We start from the raw sequence: 21330 nt of genomic DNA on the forward strand, positions 1-21330 counted from the left end.
TGCCCGTGGCCCACTTAGTACTGCCCTTGCGAAGGCTGTGTCCTCCCTGGCCTGAACATCCAGGCGGTAGAACCTGGAGAAGGTGTGTAGGGAGGACCACGTCGCCACCCGACAGATCTCGGCTGGCGACAGCAGCTGGCGACCGCCTGGGCCTTTGTAGAATGAGCCTTAACATGTAGAGGTAATGGCTTTCCTGCCTCTATGTAGGCCGCCTTGATTACTTCTTTGATCCAGCGGGCTATGGTTGCCTGTGATGCAGCTTCCCCTTGTTTCTTCCCGCTGTGAAGAACGAACAGGTGGTCCGTTTTGCGCAAAGGTTCCCGTCTTTTCAAGGATTCTGCCGACATTCAGATGGTGAAGCAGACATGAGTCTTCCGAGTCCTTGTGCTCATCTGGAGATGGTAGCGATATGGTTTGGTTCATGTGGAACTGAGAAACCACTTTCGGTAGGAAGGATGGCACAGTACGCAGCTGTATGGTGCCCGGCGTGAACCTGAGGAATTGTTCCCGGCAGGATAGTGCTTAAAGTTCAGAGATGCGTCGAGCTGAACATATTGCTACCAAAAATGCCATCCTTAAGGTTAAGAGACGTAGTGACAGACCATGTATTGGTCTGAAGGAGGCCCCCACTAGGAAGTCTAATACTATATTGAGATTCCATAGAGGCACCGGCCACCACCGGTGGTCGGAGTTGTTTAACCCCTTTCAGGAAGCGGGACACATCTGGATGGGTTGGTAGCTTGACACCGTCTGCTTCGGCTCTGAAGCAGGCCAGAGCGGCAACTTGGACCTTGAAGGAGTTGAGCGACAACCCCTTCTTCATACCATCCTGCAGGAACTCCAGGATTGTGGGAACTTTGGCTGTCCGCGGGAGAGTCCCGCGGTCCTCACACCAGGTCTCTAATACTCTCCAGATCCATATGTAAAACAGGGATGTGGAGAACTTGTGTGCTCGGAACAGGGTGTCAATCACTACCTTTGAGTAACCGCGCTTCTTCAGGCTAGTCCTTTCAAGTACAAATGATAAGGGAAATAACTAGTATACAAGAAACATCAAAAAATTAACTAGTTGAAGATAATATTGGCTCCCAATTAAATCTAGATTGTGAATGTTGCTGTATATATTAAAATTCCAAATTTTATTAAAGATAATCTTTTTAAAACATTTTTTGTATACAAATCAATTTTTATAGATGATTTTAATTTTTGAAAGGAATAGACCTCAGCACCGGCCCAATGATTCTGCTAATTAACAGAAAAACATCCTTGAAAGCCATGTTGGTACAATCACAGGTCTATAATCTACCCCTTTTTTTAATTTTTATTTTTTAAAAAATTAATATTCAATGTTGAAAGTTTGTTGTAAAAATTGTTACTCGAATGTAAATCATTATTTATTGCAATTTTACTGTAAGTTTTGCCAGTTACCCACCCGTCTTGGTTTAATGTAAATTTAAACTCAATTCTGTTTTATATTGGGATTTAACTATCAATTTTACCAATTGCCTAACAGCCTTGAATTTGGTATTAATTTAAACTCTATACCACAGACACTTCTAATGTGTCATAGGTGCTTCTGAACAGTTCGATTGTATATTAAACATAGAGCTACAGAGCCAACTGGCTTCCAATATCACTAACAACCTTGAGTTTGATATTAATTTGAACTCTATATCACAGACACTTCTAATGTGTCATAAATGCTTCTGAACAGTTCAATTATATAGAGCAATTCTAATCGACAACACTTAAATCATTTGGATTTTAAACATAGAGCTACAGAGCCAACCGGCTTCCGATGTCACAAACACTTCTAGTTATATCATTAACACTTCTGATGAACAAATGTTCGATTGTGTGGAACAATTCAAATCAGCAACGGTTCAATTGGAAAAGTATAAGCACTGGGTTAGACTGGCTCTCAATGATAACATTTCTTATAAACAACAGTTCAAATGTATGGATTCTAATGAGCAACAGTTCAAATGTATAGATTCTGATGAGCAACAGTTCAATATATAGATTTGAACACAGAGCCGAACTGGCTTCCGGTGATAAGATTTCCAAAAACTGAGATAGTTTAGTAGTAGTGCCACCCGGCAGTAATGATAACAGAGAACCTGTTTATATGATGGCAAAAACCTTTCTTGTCCTGACAGTGACTTATCTTATCGTCTTTTAGCCCAAATATCTTATGGCTGTGCGGTCCACTTCACATCCTTAACTGAAGCTGCCGCGATTGCTTCAATTTCTTTATAGAAGCCGCCGACGTTGGCAACATTTCGGAACCTGCATCAGGGCGAGCTTGATATCGGACAAGATCGTCTCTACGGTAGGGTAGGTCTTCTTCAGGCTAGTCCTTTCAAGTGCCAGACCATAAGAGAGAATCAAGATGGATCTTCGTAGAGGATCGGGCCCTGCCAGAGAAGGTCCCTGTGTGGAGGTGGGCACAGAGGGTTCCTCGCCAGTAGTCTTCGCATGTCTGCGACTATGGTCACCTTGGCCAGTCCGGGGCGACTAGTAGAACTAGTCCCCTGTGATGATCTATCTTGCGAATGACCCTGCCCAGCAGTGGTCATGGTGGGAAGGCGTACAGTAAGTCTTCCTATGGCGAGGTCTGGACGAGAGCGTCGATTCCCCGGTATTGTGGTTCTTGTCTGTGGCTGAAGAACCTGGGAACTTGGGCATTGAGACGGGTTGCCAGTAGATCCATGGCTGGGAGGCCCCAGCAATTTACTATCAGTTGGGAGGTTGTGGTCAACAGCGTCCATTTCCCTGGATCTAGGTTCACACTGCTGAGGTAGTCTGCTGAGACGTGGTCTTTTCAGATCTGTTGTAGGTTTATCTCCGCTCATGCTCTGAGGGGGGACTATCTTCAGAGACATCTACTGGCTCTTGGTTCCTCCCTGGCAGTTGACATAAGCAACTATTGTGGCATTGTCCGACATTATTCTGATCAACTCGCCCTGGAGCCTGTGGCTGAAATGCAGGCTAGTCTGAGTGCTTGAGCTTCCAGGCGGTTTACGTTCCATTCCGCCTCTTTCTTATTCCATTGTCCCTGGGCCATCAGTTCCTGACAGTGGGGCCCCCTCACCCTCACATCCGCGGTGAACCAGATCCAGTTCGGTGGGGATAGGCTTACTACTCTGCCTAGGTGGTCTTCTTGTTGCCCCCATTGGAGCTGAGCCCGAACCTCTGCTGGTAGCTGGAGGTGAATTGAGTAGTCCTGTGACAATGGGTTCCATCGTGACAGTAGGGAGAGCTGGAGCGGTCGCATATAGGCCTTTGCCCACGGAGCGACCTCCAGGGTTGATGCCACAAGGCCGAAGACTTGAAGTCAGTCCCATACCTTGGGGCGTGCATTGGTCATCAATTGTCGTAATTATTCCATCAGTTTCCTTCTCTTCAGAGGGGGAAGGAAGATTTTGTTCTGTTTGGTGTTGAACCGGGCCCCCCACCAGGAACTCTAGTGACTGAGAGGGCTGTAGACCGCTTTTGTTCGTGTCCACGATCCATCCGAGCTACTGCAGTAGGCTCTTGACTCTGCTGGTCACCTGCCTGCTGTCCTCCGAAGACTTTGCCCTGATCAACCAATTGTCCAAGTAGGGATGTACCAGGATCCCTTTCTTCCTCAGTGTTGCCACCATGACCACCATAATTTTGGTGATCCTGGGGACGGCTGCTAAACCAGAGGGTAGTGCCCAGAACTGGTAATAGTTACCCAGTATCGCAACGCACAGAGTTTCTATGCGGAAGTGTGGCACCCATAGATGACGGCTGATGTTCTTGAGATCAAAGATGGGTTGGATGACCCTTCCTTCTTGGGAATGATAAAATAGATGGAATAGCGCCCAGTAGTTTGCTGGGGTGTGGGCACCGTAGTTATTGCCTTCAGACTGAGTAGTCTTGTTAATGTGGTTTCTACTGCCAGTCTCTTGGCGTGGGAGTGGCAGGGTAATCTCATAAATTTGTCTCGGGGGATGCTGTGGAATTCCAAAGAGTACCCCTCTCGAATGATGTTTAGGACCCATTTTGTCTGACGTTATCTCGACCCATCTTTGGTAGAAGAGGGCAAGTCGACCCTTCTATGGCTTCTTCCTGTGGATGGGCTGGTCTCTTCTCATTGTGGGGTACGGCTGGAGCCTGCCCCAGGTCCTGCTCCCCTCTTGGTGTGTTAGCTCCGAAAGGACTGGGTCCATCCGGAGGGGCGAGGTACCTGGAACTGTGCATTCCTGTAGAGTCTCAAGCGCTGCGATCCTCTGCCCTTGGTCCTTCTAGGGGAGGAACGCTGGGGTCTTTTACCTCTATCTTCCAGTAGTTGGGGCACTGGAGATTCGCCCCTTTTGTTGGCTAACTTCTCCAATTCGCTCCCGAACAAGAAAGATCCTTTAAGGGGATTCTCGTGAGATTTCCTTTAGATGTCACATCCGCAGACCAAATTCGTAGCCATAGTTGTCTTCTGGCTGCTACTACCGAGGCAATGCCTCTGGCTGAGGTGCGCACTAGGTCTGAGCTTGCACCAGTGAGGAAGAATACCGTAGATTCCATCATCTCTCCAGCCATATTTGTGTCTCTCGAGAGGAGTAAGCAGGCACGTGCCACCAGTGCGCAGCAGGAAGCAATCTGTAGTGTCATTGCTATTGCGTCTAAGGCCTGCTTAAGGATGGACTCCAATTGTCTGTCCTTCAGTGCCGTTCTCCTCCCTCAACGGGAAACGTTGTTCACTTTGAGACTGCACAGACCATAGCGTCCACTTTTGGGAATGCAGGTGCTCCTTGGCCGCAGGTTCCAGGGGGTATAGGGCTTCCAAGGACCGCCCCCCCCCCCCTTTGAAGCTGGCCTCCGGGGCATTCCATTCCAGATCAATCAGTTCCTGGATGGCTTCCAGCTTAGGAAAGTAGCATGAGGCCTTATGAAAGGACCCCAAGATAGAGTTCTTCTTTGGTTCCGCCCTAGGGTCAGTGCCCAGAATGCCCAGCGTCTTCAGAGTCTGAGAAACAAGGGCTGGTGATTCGTCCTTGTGGAAGAAGCAAAGCTTGGTTCGGTATGGTTCCATCCCTGAATTTCTCCTTCTTCCAGGGAGTCACTCATCACTGAGGTGACTGGGCCCCCAATAGGGTAATTCTTGGTTAAATGAGGCATCTTGAGGCATCCGAGTAGTCTTCTGCTTCTGGCCTGGGTTGAGCCTGGTGCGCAGCAGGGGCTATTTGCAACCCTTTGAAGAATTCCACCCAGGAGAAGATCCCTTGGTCCATGTTGATCCCAAGGGGGATGGAGTAGGGGCTCCAGAGGTGTCCTCCTGTGGGGAGGCCGTATCGAGATACGTAGGTCTGGGGAGCAATCGTCAGTAGTTCCAGACCCCTCCGACAGTGGAATTCGGATCCTCCTGGGTTTCTTCGCACTGCGGGCACAGGCAGGACTCCAATTCAGTCTGCACAGCTCTTACGTGGCAGGCTGTGCAAAGAGAGTGCCTTCTGGCCTTCTTAGACACTGGTGCCATTGAATCTATGTCTAGGCGCACAAGTTTCACGGCACGTGAAAATTTGTGCGCCACCGTAGATATGCACTCGGTATTTGTGCACGGCCGTAGTTATGCACATGGTGAGTATTTGTATGCGGCCGTAGTTATGCGCATGGTATTTGTGCGCTGCCGTGGTTATGCACATGGAGTGTGCTCCGGTGTGCGCGTGGTTCGTAGTGGATGCGGCCCCATTGTGCGCTCAGCTCAGAGTTGTGTGCACCGCTGAGTGCGCAGCTATGCATGTGACTCTCTGGGATGCGCACAAGTTATGCACATCGGCCGGTGGAAGATCCTGCGCGTACCGCCGAGGGGAAGGGAAGATGGCGCCCCCTCTAAGGGTCTCCTCGTGTGTGGACCCTTGCACCGGATCGGGGCCTAGCCTAACCAAGGCTGCTCAACCCGATCGGTGCTCCCTTTTAACTCGTTGGAAGCAGAGTCGGTATGGTGATCCGAGTTCTGGAGACCTGAATATAAAGTTTCCTTCTTACCTGGTCTCGTCGCTTACCGCTTGCGCATCGAACAGTCTCCAGCTGTGGGGGGGGGGGGGGGGGGGCGGCGAGAGGGTTTTACCTTCACCGCCGTGCTCGGAAGTGCACCCGCTGCCTTTAAGCCACTCTGGGGGCTAAGTCCACGCCGGGACCAAGGCATACCTCTGAGGGATATCGGAGATCACCTCAGGAATTCTCAACTGGGGGAGGGACCCTTAGGTTTCACCGCAGGAGAGTGGGGCTCGATCTTCTTGAAGGTAGATTTTCTTTCTTTGTTGTAATTACTAACACTATTCTAGTGTGGGATAGTGTCCGCATCTGCTGTGGAGACGGAGAAATACTGAAGAGCTAAGCTTGCTGCATGGGTATATGTAGAGTGACATCAGCTTTGAAATCTGACTCCGTCTCCCATCTGCTATCAGGAGAGCCCAATGCCCATTGGTCCCGAGTCCATCTGGCTACACGCTAGGAAATCAGTATTTTATAAAAGTCCAAAATATGCACGTATTTTCATTTATGTGCACACAGACACACGTAAAAAAGGGGTAGTCTAGGGCTTTCCAGGGAGAGGCCAACATTTATACACGCAAGTTGCTATTTTAAAAGATACTTACACATGCAGATTTGCCAGTTTACTCACATATATTTATACCTGCTAATTATCTGGCATAAATGATATTAAACGTGTTTACTGTGTAGCACTATGAGTAGAAAGTCTGTATGAACTGATTCAGGCTGAAGAACCAGGAGGGTCTCAATGACCTGGAGGAGGACTGGGTGAACTGCGGGGGCTAACTGGTAGACTAATTGGTAAAAGTGGTAATGTCCTTGATGCTCGCAGGTTTTAAAAATATCCTGTTTCACATGAGTAAATCTTACTTTATTCTTGCGTGTAAAATACATGCACAATATTTTTAAAAAAGGTAGGAAATGTTTGCTCTTTCAATGTATTCATGTATGCTCTTTCAAAGCATTGCATGTATTCTTGCGTAAGTTCATATATATATATATATATATTGATGCGTATGTTACGGGGCAGCAACATCCACACATTTTATAGAATATGCATGGGCTATTAAATATTCGCATAGATCTGCTCATAACCATATATGCTGCAGCATGCATTTGTTTGAAAGTTATCCTGTAAGTATCTATCAAGTATTTTTTTCTGGAAAGGGAAAAAAGATAGAATTTTTGCAAAAATGAAAGAAATCCATCAGAATGGGGGGGGGGGGGGGGGAATTCACTGCCAAACTGGCAATTGTATAGTACAGTGGCTCAAGCATTAAACTGGATGAAAGAACACTAAGTTTTCAGTTTTCCCCTGGAATTGTATTCAGTCACTGCCCTTTGAAAACAATTCTTCCTACGATCAAAGAGAAAATAGTGATTAGGTACACAATCATAGGCAAGAAATAGACTAGGAAAAAATATGCAACTTGTAACTCAAACATTTTGTCTTTTCTTACTTTAATTGGAAACCCCAACTTTAAGCCAATATTGTATGAAGGAGTAGCAGCCTAATGTTTACAGCAGAAAGCCGAAAGCCATGAAACCTAGGATTCAAATTTTGCTGTGATTTCTTGTGACCTTGGGCAAGTCACTTCACCATGCAAATTTTGATGATGTGGCAACCTCCTGATCAGCCACTAGATGGCCCTAGTTCTCTACCCTAGAGGTCAGTTATAAAGAGATACCACTGTTCAGCACCTCTCCCAGAGGCTGTCTGTAATGGGTGGACCTTTGCCTATAAGTGGGGACTTGGAGTGAGTAAGGTGTGGCATTTGAGTTTAGGGTTTGAAGAGAGACTGGAGTTCTTGTAGGTTTGGGTTTTTTTGGCTTCAGAGTGAGGCTTATCCCTTCACTAAGCACATTTGCTGGTGGGTATTCCTTTCTATGCACCCCTGCTAGGCTGGATATAATCTCTAGTTTGAGTTAGAGACTTGATTAAATTTTACCAGAGTGCAGCCTGGGTTCTTCTTAAAGATGGCCATTCCCCAGATCCAGAGGCCAGGACTCTGAAGATCTGCTAGTCCCTTCTAGACCATAGAAGGACTGCAGTGGCAGTAGCACTCGAGGATTTTTGGACATTTTGATTGCAAGATTTCTCTTTTGTTGAGAGTAGGTTTTTGTCACCCCCTCCACTCCATTGCAGACTGGGCAGTCTACTTGATCTCTATCAGCTTTCCCCAAGAGAAGTCAAGAAAGGGATCGGAGTAGGAGAGAGAAGAATGAAGTCAGACATGGAAACCCACCACTGGATCTCCCCCCAGGACACAGACACAGCCTGGGAGCGAGGAAAGCAGCAGAGGACTCAGGTAGGTCTGCTCTATTTTCTAAAGAACCTCATGCAGCATAGGATTTCCCTGATTTGGGACGCTACCTGCTCAGTACAGGAGTGGTAGGATGCATTCTCCGAACTGGAGCCAGATACACATAGACAGAGAGAAGAGGACACTCATCTGTAATTTCTGTTATAGCACAGTAGACATTGATTTAAATTCTACTGAAAAAATAAATTATAATTTGAACACGCAGTTCTGTGTCTTGTTTCATCTGTCCCAAGTCAGCCCCACTACAGAAATATCATCAGATACAAAGACACCCACTGTGACAGATTTACATCACTGCCTGGGCCATAAACAGCAGCTTCCCCCACAAAAAGGATTCATGTAGAAGGGGACAATATCAGTGACTACATTCCCAGAAATATAAATGATTTTTGTGTGCCCTGGAAGAGATATGTCACTTCGAAGAAAAGGATTACAATTATAATCCTCTGGGGACAGGGAAATGCCTATTGTACCGGAATGTAACTCCCCTTGAGCTACTAATGAAAAGCCATGAGCTAAATCTAAAAAGAAATTAAGATATATCTGAAAGGGCTTTATTATCAAAGGTATGATAAAAACTCAAATGTTAAACAGAACCAAGCTAATAAGAGCATTGGAATGACAGAATTTAAAGAAAATTACAATTTGAAAAAAATATTTCTATCTAAATTAAAGATTACATAAAATTCTAAAATACAGGTGGAAAAAAAACGATTAGAGGATGTGCATTTGATCTGAAGATCTAGAAACTGACCAGACCCTACCCAAAATGTATACTTAGATGGACATATAGCAGAACAAAGCTTGAAGAATCTTGTACCTGCCGGAGTGTGATAAGCATAGTCTGATCTATTAGTTAAAATTTGTAACCTATCATTAAAATAATCCATTGTACCTGAAGACTGGAGGGTGGCCAATGTAACCCCAATATTTAAAAAAGGCTCCAGGGGCGATCCGGGTAACTATAGACCAGTGAGCATGACTTCAGTGCCGGGAAAAATAGTAGAAACTATTCTCAAGATCAAAATTGTAGAGCATCTAGAAAGACATGATTTAATGGGACACAGTCAACATGGATTTACTCAAGGGAAGTCTTGCCTAACAAAATCTGCTTCATTTTTTTGAAGGAGTTGTTAAACATGTGGATAAAGGTGAACCAGTAGATGTAGTGTATTTGGATTTTCAGAAGGCGTTTGACAAAGTCCCTCAAGAGGGGCTTCTAAGAAAACTAAAAAGTCATGGGATAGGAGGCAATGTCCTTTCGTGGATTACAAACTGGTTAAAAGACAGGAAACAGAGAGTAGGATTAAATGGTCAATTTTCTCAATGGAAAAGGGTAAACAGTGGAGTGCCTCAGGGATCTGTACTTGGACCGGTGCTTTTCAATATATATAAATGATCCGGAAAGGAATAGGATGAGTGAGGTTATCAAATTTGCAGATGATACAAAATTATTCATAGTTAAATCACAAGCGGATTGTGATACATTACAGGAGGACCTTACAAGACTGGAAAATTGGCCATCCAAATGGCAGATGAAATTTAATGTGGACAACTGCCAGGTGTTGCATATAGGGAAAAATAACCCTTGCTGTAGTTACACAATGTTAGGTTCCATAATAGGAGCTACCACCCAGGAAAAATATCTAGGCATCATTGTGGATAATACTTTAAAATTGTCGGTTCAGTGTGCTGCAGCAGTCAAAAAAGCAAACAGAATGTTAGGAATTATTAGGAAGGGAATGGTTAATAAAACGGAAAATGTCATAATGCCTCTATCGCTCCATGGTGAGACCGCACCTTGAATACTGTGTACAATTCTGGTCGCCGCATCTCAAAAAAGATATAGTTACGATGGAGAAGGTACAGAGAAGGGCAACCAAAATGATAAAGGGGATGGAACAGCTCCCCTATGAGGAAAGGCTGAAGAGGTTAGAGCTGTTCAGCTTGGAGAAGAGACGGCTGAGGGGGGGATATGATAGAGGTCTTTAAGATCATGAGAGGTCTTGAACGAGTAGATGTGAATCAGATATTTACACTTTCAAATAATAGAAGGATTAGGAGGCATTCCATGAAGTTAGCAAATAGCACATTTAAGACTAATCGGAGAAAATTCTTTTTCACTGAACGCACAATAAAGCTCTGGAATTTGTTGCCAGAGGATGTGGTTAGTGCAGTTAGTGTAAGTGGGTTCAAAAAAGGTTTGGATAAATTCTTGAAGAAGTCCATTAACAGCTATTAATCTAGTTTACTTAGAGGTAGATCTTCAAAAGATACGCGAGCGCATACTTTTGTTCGCTCAGCAGGCGCGAACAAAAGTATGCTGGATTTTATAAGATATGCGCATAGCCGCGCGTATCTTATAAAATCCGGGGTCGGCGCGCGCAAGGGGGGGTGCACATTTGTGCAACCTGCGCGCGCCGAGCCCAGTGCGCGCTGCCTGTTCCCTCCGAGGCCGCTCTGATTTCGGAGCGGCCTCGGAGGGAACTTTTCTTTGCCCTCCCCCCACCTTCCCCTACCTAACCCACCCCCCTGGCCCTATCTAAACCCCCCCCCTTACCTTTGTCGGCGTTGCCGGCAGCCCTGCTCCGTCTTCCGGTCCCAGGGGCTGGTCCGGAGGCCTCGACCACGCCCCTGGGCCCGCCCCCAAAACACCACGGCACGCCCCCGGACACGCCCCCTCCCGCCCCTTTTCAAAAGCCCCGGGACTTGCGCACCGGCGGCCTATGCAAAATAGGCGCGCTGGCGCGCGAGGGCCCTGCGCACGTAAATCCAGAAGGATTTACGCACGCGGCCCTTTTAAAATCCGCCCCTTAGTGAATAGCCACTGCTATTAATTGCATCAGTCGCATGGGATCTTCTTAGTGTTTGGGTACTTGCCAGGTTCTTATGGCCTGGATTGGCCACTGTTGGAAACAGGATGCTGGGATCGATGGACCCTTGGTCTGACCCAGCATGGCAATTTCTTATGTTCTTATGTTTGTGACACCAGCATTAATTGTATAAGCTCACACACTAACCTTTTGGGGTTTTGTTTTGTTTTTTTATGCATGGTAAGTTAGAGAGGAAACATTCATTAAATGTTTTAGGGTCTAATCTCTATAAAGAAATGCAATAAGAAGTAAACCTCCCCCACTATTTTGCAGAATGTAAAAGTAAAGTAATTAAGAGTTTCTGAATGGTAATCATGGAATAAATCTTTCTTATTCTGTTCAAGCCAAATTCCCAATTATTGTGCAAACTATTTTACTACATGAACAGGATGTCTTTTAGATGTACCTAGAAAGATTAATAAATCTTGCAATAGTGGTTGGAGAAAAAAGGCATCCTGCTTAATTGCACCTTCGTGGAACGCACCATAACAGTGGAGGAAGTTAATGCTACAGCATTGAAAATGGACAAGACAGGTATATTTTAGGATCCCAAGAGGGCTATAATAAGATAGAGAGATGGAGAGATACATACAGATAAACAGATGGGCTTCTTGAACTATATTACACAGAATCAATAAGAAATCATGTGAAAAGAGCTGAGAACTCTGCATTACAGATTGGTGTTTACCAATATATAAGGCTCTAATATCCCAGAAGACAACGGTATTCTAATGATATATAATAGGATATATAATACAGGTATCTTCAGGACTACTTTCTTACTTTTCTTTCCTTTTCTTTGGTTTCATGCCAACAATGGACAAGCTGGGTATTTTCTTTTTTCCCCTCTTTTTTTTTTTTTCTTTTAAATTTCTATATTCCACTTTTTTGCATTCCAAAGAGGATTGCATTCAGGTAATCCTCTTTGAAATGCGCCACAGTTTTTGTCTTTGCTGCCATCCTTGCAGTTATGTCCAAACAACCATTACATCTGCTTTTGCTACAGTTCTAGAAGTATTCATGTAATGTTAAGTAAATATTTAAACCCCCTCACTTTCAGGATAAATGCAGAGAGAATGTGTTTCACAGCTCGCACCCAGGAACGAGGAAACGTCTGAGAGTTGTATTGGCACTCGGAAGCAGCAGTGGTGTGGTTCATCTCGCTAATGTTGTCATTTGTTCCCTATCCCTGTGTTTATCCATAGCAACTACTCAAGCGATAACTAAAAGCTTTCAGAATTGATGGCAAGAAATTACTTACGTGTGCCACATTTGATGGTCGATTAATCTGCTGAATATCAGCACTGTTTGTAATGTTCCTTAATGTCCGTACTGCTGGGCTCCAAGCAGCCATGATTTCTGGTCTCTCGGAACTCTGGGTCCCTGATCCTGTAGTTATTAAATTGCTTCGCACTTCTGGAGGCAAAATATTACCTGGTACTGGAGGAACGTTGGCACACAAATTAATTAAGCCGGAGTCCTTCCCTTGGGGCAAGCGGCGCTTTGCCGTGGCATTCTGTGGAATTTCTGCCGGTGTCCAGTTCAAGTTTCTTTCCTGTTTCTCGGGAGAGGAGTCTGAGGAATCATCAAACATTAAATCACTTTTAATTTTCTCAGAATTACTTTGTTTTGGTGAAAACTCGGGGCTACCCAAAGGAGATCCTTCTCGTGACGTGACTGGACTAGATTTGTTTGAAAATTTATCATATTCACTAGCTTCATTTTGAGAATCTTGCTCTTCATTTTCTGCCTCTTCCTCCTCATCTTCCTCCTCCTCCTCCTCCTCTTCATACACAGTCAGACGTGGGTGATAACATGCTTCCTCTCTTTTAGTTTTATCGGCTATAGAATCCAGAACCCAGTCTGGTGTAACTGGTTTAATACTGTTTCGTTGCAGAACATATTCATATTTTTCCTGAGAAAAAATACAATAAAAAACCTGTCACTTCTGCTTGCTTGGTATTTCATTCTTTATTTTCACATGGACTACAAGCCAAACAATTTCATTTTCTCAGCCTGGAAACAGATCAATTAATTTTACTATAAAAATGAAAACAATTTTCTTGCAAAGACAGACAATTACAAATAGTTGCCAGTATCTTAAGAGCATTCAAATAATTACAAAGTAATCAAAGCTTTTGACATGATTACATGCTGAACTACAATAACAAAAGTAGCTATATTTTTTTATTTATTGCCTGCAAATTCTCTCCCATACAGTACCTTCCACTAAGCTGTCAAGAAAAGTCTTCAGTACACTCTCTCTTGTCCATTCTGTCAGAGGAAGGAGGGGAGCAGGGAAGAAAAGTGCCACAAAGATCACCTGTTAACATGCCTACCTTTAGTAGTGCTGTTTGGAAGGACAGCAGATTTTAGCACAAGAGCATTTCTTAGCTTGTCCCTTACTGGCAGCCAAATGCACTTACTGCAGAAACTCAGTAATTGCAAGCTCAGACACTCTACGATAAGCAGGAACCTTAACCAGAAAGGAGTTTGCTTACCTATAAAACAGGGTTCTCCATAGACAGTGAATCAGCTAAAATGAGTGGGTGAGAGCCATCCAATAGTGCCAACAGCGATCCAGCTCTCAGAGCTCCACAGAAGTCTTACTAAGCATGTGCGGGAGATCTTGTGCATGCATGCTGCCTCATGAGCCCCCTCAGTCTCTTAGAGAACTTGAGCTTTAGCTAGGTGGTCGACTCTCCATGGGAGAACCTTGTTTACAGATGTATAGCAACAGACATAGAAACAGAGAAATGAAGGCAGAAAAGGACCAAATGGCCCATCCAGTCTGCCCAGCAAGCTTATGATAGTAACTACTGGCCATACAAGCCACCTTTATAATTATCAGTTTCCCAGACCGTCAAAGTCAGGACCCTTATTGGTTGCTGTTTGAGTCCAATTCCCCGTTACCTCTTGCCATTGAAGCAGAGAGCAATGTTGGAGTTGCATCAACAGCATTAAGACTTATTGGTTAAGGGTAGCAACCACCATATCAGCAAGTTACTCCGATGCTTATTTGTTTTCCCAGTGAATATCTAAAATCGCAACTGAATACTGTATGGTATATATATTGACAACCATATACTCGGGAAACTTCATCAAACAGATGGTCGAGGCAGGAGGGACCTCATATTTAACATAGTTGCATTCTTTTAAATTTCACTAATGGTGGTTAAACTCAAGAGAACTTTGTTGCACAAACTATACTGAGAAACCATGCATGTGATGTGCATCCATATATTGTATAATCATAGGTCCTCTACATTTCCGTTCTTCCTTGCCTTTTTGTATGAAAAATTGAGAAAAACACTTTTTATTCAATCACTAATGATAACCTACTGCATTAACCAAACATTTATCTGAATTGCAATCTGATAGATTTCTGCCCGTGCCGCAGCTAAGCCTTTGTTTCGCCTGACACAACCCGTCTTTCTGAAGAATTCCTTCCTCAGGGGCTTGAAAGGGCAGTTTATTTATATCTAAAATATAAAAAAGAACTTCAAAAACTATACTTCTGCTTCTAAAAACCAAACATAACTCTTGTCTAATGAAAATACATACGTGTCTCAGTTGAATAAGGCAACCACAAACTTCAAACATTATCCAGGCGTTTCCCAGTTGGATCCACCATTTTGCATACCTACATTTATATAAGCTGATTGGATCACTAAATGACCAATGCAAAAACTAGGGTTTGTTTGAAAGGACAAATGAATAACCAGACTGAATAAAAAAAAATGTTAACCCAATGACAGCCATTCAATATTATCATTCATCTCTATGGGAAAACCAGATGGTAACTTGTAAATCCATCATTGTTCTTTGTAGTTCAAAATACTCTTGATGTCATCACCTCTATATGAGGTGACTACTACTTTTAAGATGGTCCAACGAAGATGATCAAAATTGTGATTATGCTGCAAACAGTGATTGACTATGGGCACATCTAGCTTATGAGTATTCAATCGGCTGCGATGTTTCCTCAGCCGAACTTGACAGGTCTCATGGTGCATCCAACATATATTTGAGGGCAAGTACATGGTAGCAAACAGAGCACAGTTTGTGAGTCACAATCAGAATTGAAGAATTTTTTATATATATATTTTTTTTTTTAGAAATGGGATGTTGCCAAACTATACCTTTGACAGTGTTTGTACACATGTCACATGCCCCACAGCGGTGATGACCCCGAGCTACTGGTTCACATTTATCTACATGTTTATTAACCCCTTCAAAAAAATGAAGCAGATTTGTGAGGCAAGACTTCCCTTGGGTAAACCAATGCTGTGTTCCATTAAATCATGTATTTCTATATGCTCTGTGATTTTGATCTTTAGAATAATTTCCACTATTTTTCTTGGCACTGAAGATGGGCTATAGTTTCTTGGATCACCCCTGGAGCCCTTTTTTAAATATTAGGGTTAGATTGGCCACCCTCCAGACTTCAGGTACAATGGATGATTTGAATGTAGGTTACAAATTTTAGCTAACAGATCTGAAATTTCATTTTTTAGTTCCTTTAGAACCCTGGGATGCATACTATCCGGTCCAGGTGATTTGCTACTCTTCAGTTTGTCAATCTGACCTACTACATCTTTAAGGTTCACAGTGATTTGGTTCAATTCATCTCACTCATCACCCTTGAAAACTATCTCTGGAACCGGTATTTCCTCAACATCCTCTTCAGTAAATACCGAAGCAAAGAAATTGTTTAATCTTTCCGTGACGGCCTTATCTTCTCTAAGTGCCCCTTTAACCCCTCGATCATCTAACAGTCCAACTGACTCCCTCACAGGCTTTCTGCTTCGGGTATATTTTTTTTTAAGTTTTTACTGTGAGTTTTGCCTCTACAGCCACCTTCTTTTCAAATTCTCTCTTAGCTTGTCTTATCAATGTCTTACATTTAACTAGCCAAGTTTATGCATTATCCTATTTTCTTCTGTTGGATCCTTCTTCCAATTTTTGAATGAAGATCTTTTGGCTAAAATAGCTTCTTTCACCTCCCCTTTTAACCATGCTGGTAATCGTTTTGCCTTCTTTCCACCTTTCTTAATGTGTGGAATACATCTGGACTGTGCTTCTAGGATGGTATTTTTTAACAATGACCACGCCTCTTGACACTTTTTACCTTTGTAGCTGCTCCTTTCAGTTTTTTTTCTATTTTTCTTATTTTATCAAAGTTTCCCATTTGAATGTTTAGCACGAGAGAGGTGGATTTGCTTACTGTCCCCCCTGCCAGCCATTAATTCAAATTTGATCATATTATGATAATTATTGCCAAGCGGCCCTATCACAGTTACCTCTCTCACCAAATCCTGTGCTCCACTGAGAATTAGTTCTAAAATTTCTCCCTCTCTCATCGGTTCCTGAACCAATTGTTCCATAAAACTGACATTTATTCCATCCAGTAACTTTATCTCTCTAGCATGTTCCGATGATACATTTATCCAGTCAATACTGAGGAAATTGAAATCTCTCATTATTACCTCACTACCAATTTGGTTAGCTTCCCTAATTTCTCTTAGCATTTCACTTTCCATCTCACCATTTTGCCCACGTGAACAGTAGTATACTCCTATCACTATAGTCTTCTGCAACACACAAGAGATTTCGACCCATAAAGATTCAATTGTGCATTTGGTCTCATGCTGATCGCTTCTTATGGGATACACGCCTAAGTCTTGCCGGCCCTAGAACCCAAAGGCTCAAACTGCGGGGAACAGGGTTGATATAGGTGAAACTCGACCTAGTCCCAGCCTGAGCATGTCTGCCCACTGTCGGCATGGGCCTAGCAAGTTCACTTGTAAGGTAGTGTCAACCAGTCACAGTCAGAAGGGCTCACTTTCTGTGACACAAATCTGCATAAAAATTATTGCACTGACCCAATAAAGGGCATATAGCTTTTGAAAACTGGTCTAAAATGCTACTAAGTCCAATAAAAAGATATCACCTCTAGCTTATTTATTGACCTTTATTTCTACACATATTGGCAAATGTAATCTGGACAAAATTAAAATATCTGGAGCTTAAAACGAACAAACACAAATTTTCTTCTCATGAAAGGTTGTAATTACAATGAACAAATGTCACAGTGAGAGAATATAAAACATATGAATTCAAAACTGGATAGCTAACAGTAAAATTCAATGAATATAAATACTTAGCAAAATAACCAGCTATAAACAGATTCCAAATTGCAATTTGCTACATAAAGGAACCTTACTTATAACGGATATAAAAGTAACAATTTGAAAACAGTGAGGCACCTCATCAAGTAGTACATGCAATAAACTCTTACCCCCTTTGGTTCAGGTACTATCAAATGAGTACACTTCTTATTTAAGTTCAGCTGGCAATTCCCTCCATAAAATGTTATCAAAGCCCAGAGTATACTGCGGTCTTCAGATGATACCTATTAGAAAATAAAAATATACTTTTCAGGGATCACTTTCAAGGAGATCTGTTTTTCGAAGAGCACTTACATGTAGCATTATTTTTTAAGGTTGTATTTAAGTTGCAATTGTGATTTAACATTTTTACTGGTTGCAATATCTGAAATTTTATATATTTCAGATGAGTAAAGATGAAGGGACAGCATCAAATAAAAATGAGTTAACTATTCCAGAGTTGAAAAACTGGCAGTGAAGAACTATTAACAGGTCTCATTTTCATCACATTAGGACTGTATCTTGAACATCGGGGGGGGGGGGGGGGGGGGGGGGGAGGGTAGACCCTCTCTGGATAGATAATACTTTTAACACAGTACAGGAACATTTTTTTCTCTTTATTTTAAATCACTTTATATATTAATTTGGCAACACATGTCAAATTGTTATGCCAATAAAGTTAGCTGAATCACTGACTACGCCATAACAGACCTGGGCATCAAATAGGTTAATACCTTGAATGTCAGACCATAGCCTTATCTATCAACAGATCAAAGCAAATACTAGCACCCAGAGTCCAATCACAAAATCTTCACAGACTCCATCGAAGTACACCAAAGCAATGAAAATATCATAAATCCTTTAGGAAGCCAACAGCAAAATACCAGATTGTACTACTTATTCAGAAAAGTAGTACAATCTGACCCCTTCCCCAAATGCCCACCCCAAGAATATAGACCAAGCTGTAAAAGTTATGATTGTAGTTCTCCACAGAATGCCAAAGGGAGTGTCAACTATCAAAACAGAATTTAGAAAAACTGATCATACACAATACATCTGCATCAGCCTGGTTTGAAAGGAATGTGAAAATTTAAGGCAAAAAAGTTAAGAAAGTTTGCTAACCCGAAACACAGAAATCTCCTAAGAGAAGATTTACACAGCAGCTATTTTCATAATATTAGAGCGACTAGAAGAGGCAACCCTAAAACAGAAAAAATTTAAATACATGAAGAAAAAATGTCTGAAAGTGAAGAAGCCATAAATAATTCCTTCTGGGACAAAAACAAACCTGCTTTAGTAATCCAAAATGACAATCCAACACTTCTATAAGCAAACCCAAAAACACACCCAAGAGAAATTAAACCTCCTGGGAAGGGTAATCAAAGATGATCAAATATCATTAGACAATCTTATAAAAATACTGAAAATCAAAGAAAGCCTCTAGACCTTTAAGCTCAGAAATGCATGTGGCCCCAATATGGTACTAAATGAAATGGTCAAATAAAATAGTGTACAAGTCCAAAATGCAATAAAGTGGTTACTTACCTGTAACCACTGTAACTTTTTCCAATGGGCAGCAGTGTGTCAGTCCTCACATGTGGGTTACATCATCCAATGGAGCTCAGCTCGGAACTTTAATTTCAAAGCTTCTAGAAGCTCTGAGGACCCTAAAGAGCCTTAGCTCCTTCCCTGCCTCCCAGGCAATGTCCCTCAGTCCATGATAAACTAAGATTTGAAAAAAGAAACCACCTCCAAGGGGAGATGGGAGGGTATCATGAGGACTGACATCCTGTTGTCCACTGGAGAACCACTGTTAAAGGTAAGTAATTTTGTTTTCTCTGAGGACAGGCAGGATGGCAGTCTTCACAATTGGGGAATCCCAAGCTTCACTGCTTATGGTAAGCAATCTTGCCTTTCCATTGATAAGCAGGCTGAATTAGCCATTACATGTGGGGAGTCCCAAACTGAGGGTTGCAGCGGAGCATTTACCAAGTATGCAACTCGGGCTCTATCATGGAGAATAAACTACTGCAAAAACAGGTTACGCAAAACTGCTTGTCTGAATTTACTGTCAGTCCTTGAGAGGTTGTCCAGATAGCAATGAGGCGTAAAGATTTGAACAGACAACCATACTGCAACTCTCAGTTAATGAGCTTTCACAGATTCTGGGCCCTAAAACTTATTAAGGTGTAGCAGTGTTGACTGCATTCTGCTATCCAGTTGGCAACTGACACATTCTCTAAGGACTAGATTAATCAAACTATTGCATGCGATAGGAAGAGGGGCATGTTTTATGGTAATAGCCTATTTATCACAAAGTGTGCTATCTTAGTGCTTCGCATAGGTATTACCACAGAGTGCAATAACGTTTTTGCACTTTGCGGTAACACCACAATTGTTGCAATTCCGAAAGTGAGAGCCTAGCTATAAGGCGCGCGCTCTCTCACTCTCTCTTTCATTATCCCTAAACGCTTTTGGATATGGAAGATGGCATCCTTCACTCAGTTCTGTGTTTGAGTTCTTCAACTCCATTTACTGTATCTCCTCAACTTTAATCGGAGTTTGATGTATGGCATAGCTTAGAACAAGCAACATACATGAAGATTCCATGAGATGCTGGCTGACCTACTTGCTTAGGTAAAAACCTGTTTGGTGAAAAGCTAAAAAAAAAAAAGAGGGTCACAGACTAAGGATCAGAACTTACAATCTCTCTTTACAACTCCAGAACAGCCATCTAATTTGAGACACTCCTTCTTCATGTACAAGTGCCCATACTTCCACAGACTTTTCCAATCTTTTCAGCAGTACCATCTGCCAACTCTTGCAGCTGAGTATCAGCCATGACTGACCAGACCTTGACAGTGGGAGTGTCATCAACTGAAAACCATACAGCAGGCCCAACCCAAACCCACTTTTGATCCCTCCGAACAATCCTCACACCTCTGTTTCAGAGGGAGGAAGAATCCAGACTTTCCTAAAAATGTGGAGTCAAATAACCAAGGACTTCTGGGTCCTCAAAATCATGCATTTTGGTTATTGGTTGCATTTCTCCCATCTACCTTCAATTGCCACACCTTTGTCTAGAAATCCAGTCACTTCCTCAACAATGAGTGAATAGAACCAATCCCTGCATCTAAACATGGACAGGGCTTCTACTCCCAATATTTCCTCATCCCCAAGAAGTCAGGATGATTGATGCTCATTCTGGACTTGAGACATTTAAACATCTACTCCAAGAGATATTCAAAATGAATTCCCTCAGGATGATTCTCCCATAAATGTAGAAAGATGAATGAATGTGTGCCTTAAAGGAGGCATATGTTCACATACCCATACACCACTTTTGCGCTAGCTTTGTTTCCAGGTGGATTCTTCCCACTACCAACCCAAGGTACTCCTATTTGGCCTATCAGTAGCCCTAAGAGTCTTTACGAAATGCTTTGCATTAGTAGCAGCATAGCTGTGTCGTCGAGAAATCCAAATTTTCCCTGGACAACTGGCTAGTGACAAGTTCTCAGGAGAAATTGCTCTGTTCTCTCCACAATTTTTTTTTTTTTTTTGCAACAATTGGGCTTCTTAGTCAATTTCAAGAAATTGAATCTGGTTCCTAAATAGATGCTCAAGTTCACTGGGGCATGGATAGAATCAATGCAAGAGAGCATTCTTGCCTTCAAAAAGAGCGAATGTCATGAGATCACTCATCCACAAGCTACTATCCTCTTCACACTCGACAGCTAGATCATTGCTGGTGATCTTAGAAAATATGGCGGCAGCCATTCATGTGGCTTCACTAACCCGCCTCTATATCCATTACCTTCAATGGGGCCTGTATTCTCAATGGGATCAACTAACTCAACCACTATCAACTGTGGTATTGGTCACAGGAGACATATATCAGGAGTTGCAGTGGTGGTTACAGCCCCCAGTTCTGATAGACACATCTCC

The 21330-nt window shown here is 42.9% G+C and overlaps 1 protein-coding gene across 1 annotated transcript in view; it reads right to left on the minus strand.

Annotated features, from left to right (window-relative positions):
• The window catches only part of PAXIP1 (PAX interacting protein 1), a 211567-nt gene that overhangs the window by 123409 nt on the left and 66828 nt on the right, over window positions 1-21330 (minus strand). Inside the window, exons 5-6 of the mRNA XM_029588458.1 lie at window positions 17517-17630; window positions 12477-13130 (exon numbers count right to left, since the gene is read on the minus strand). Coding sequence (XP_029444318.1) covers window positions 12477-13130; window positions 17517-17630 — 768 coding nt within the window. The remainder of the gene's footprint in view (window positions 1-12476; window positions 13131-17516; window positions 17631-21330) is intronic.

This window comes from Rhinatrema bivittatum, chromosome 2, assembly GCF_901001135.1.
Source record: "Rhinatrema bivittatum chromosome 2, aRhiBiv1.1, whole genome shotgun sequence".
NCBI lineage: Eukaryota > Metazoa > Chordata > Amphibia > Gymnophiona > Rhinatrematidae > Rhinatrema > Rhinatrema bivittatum.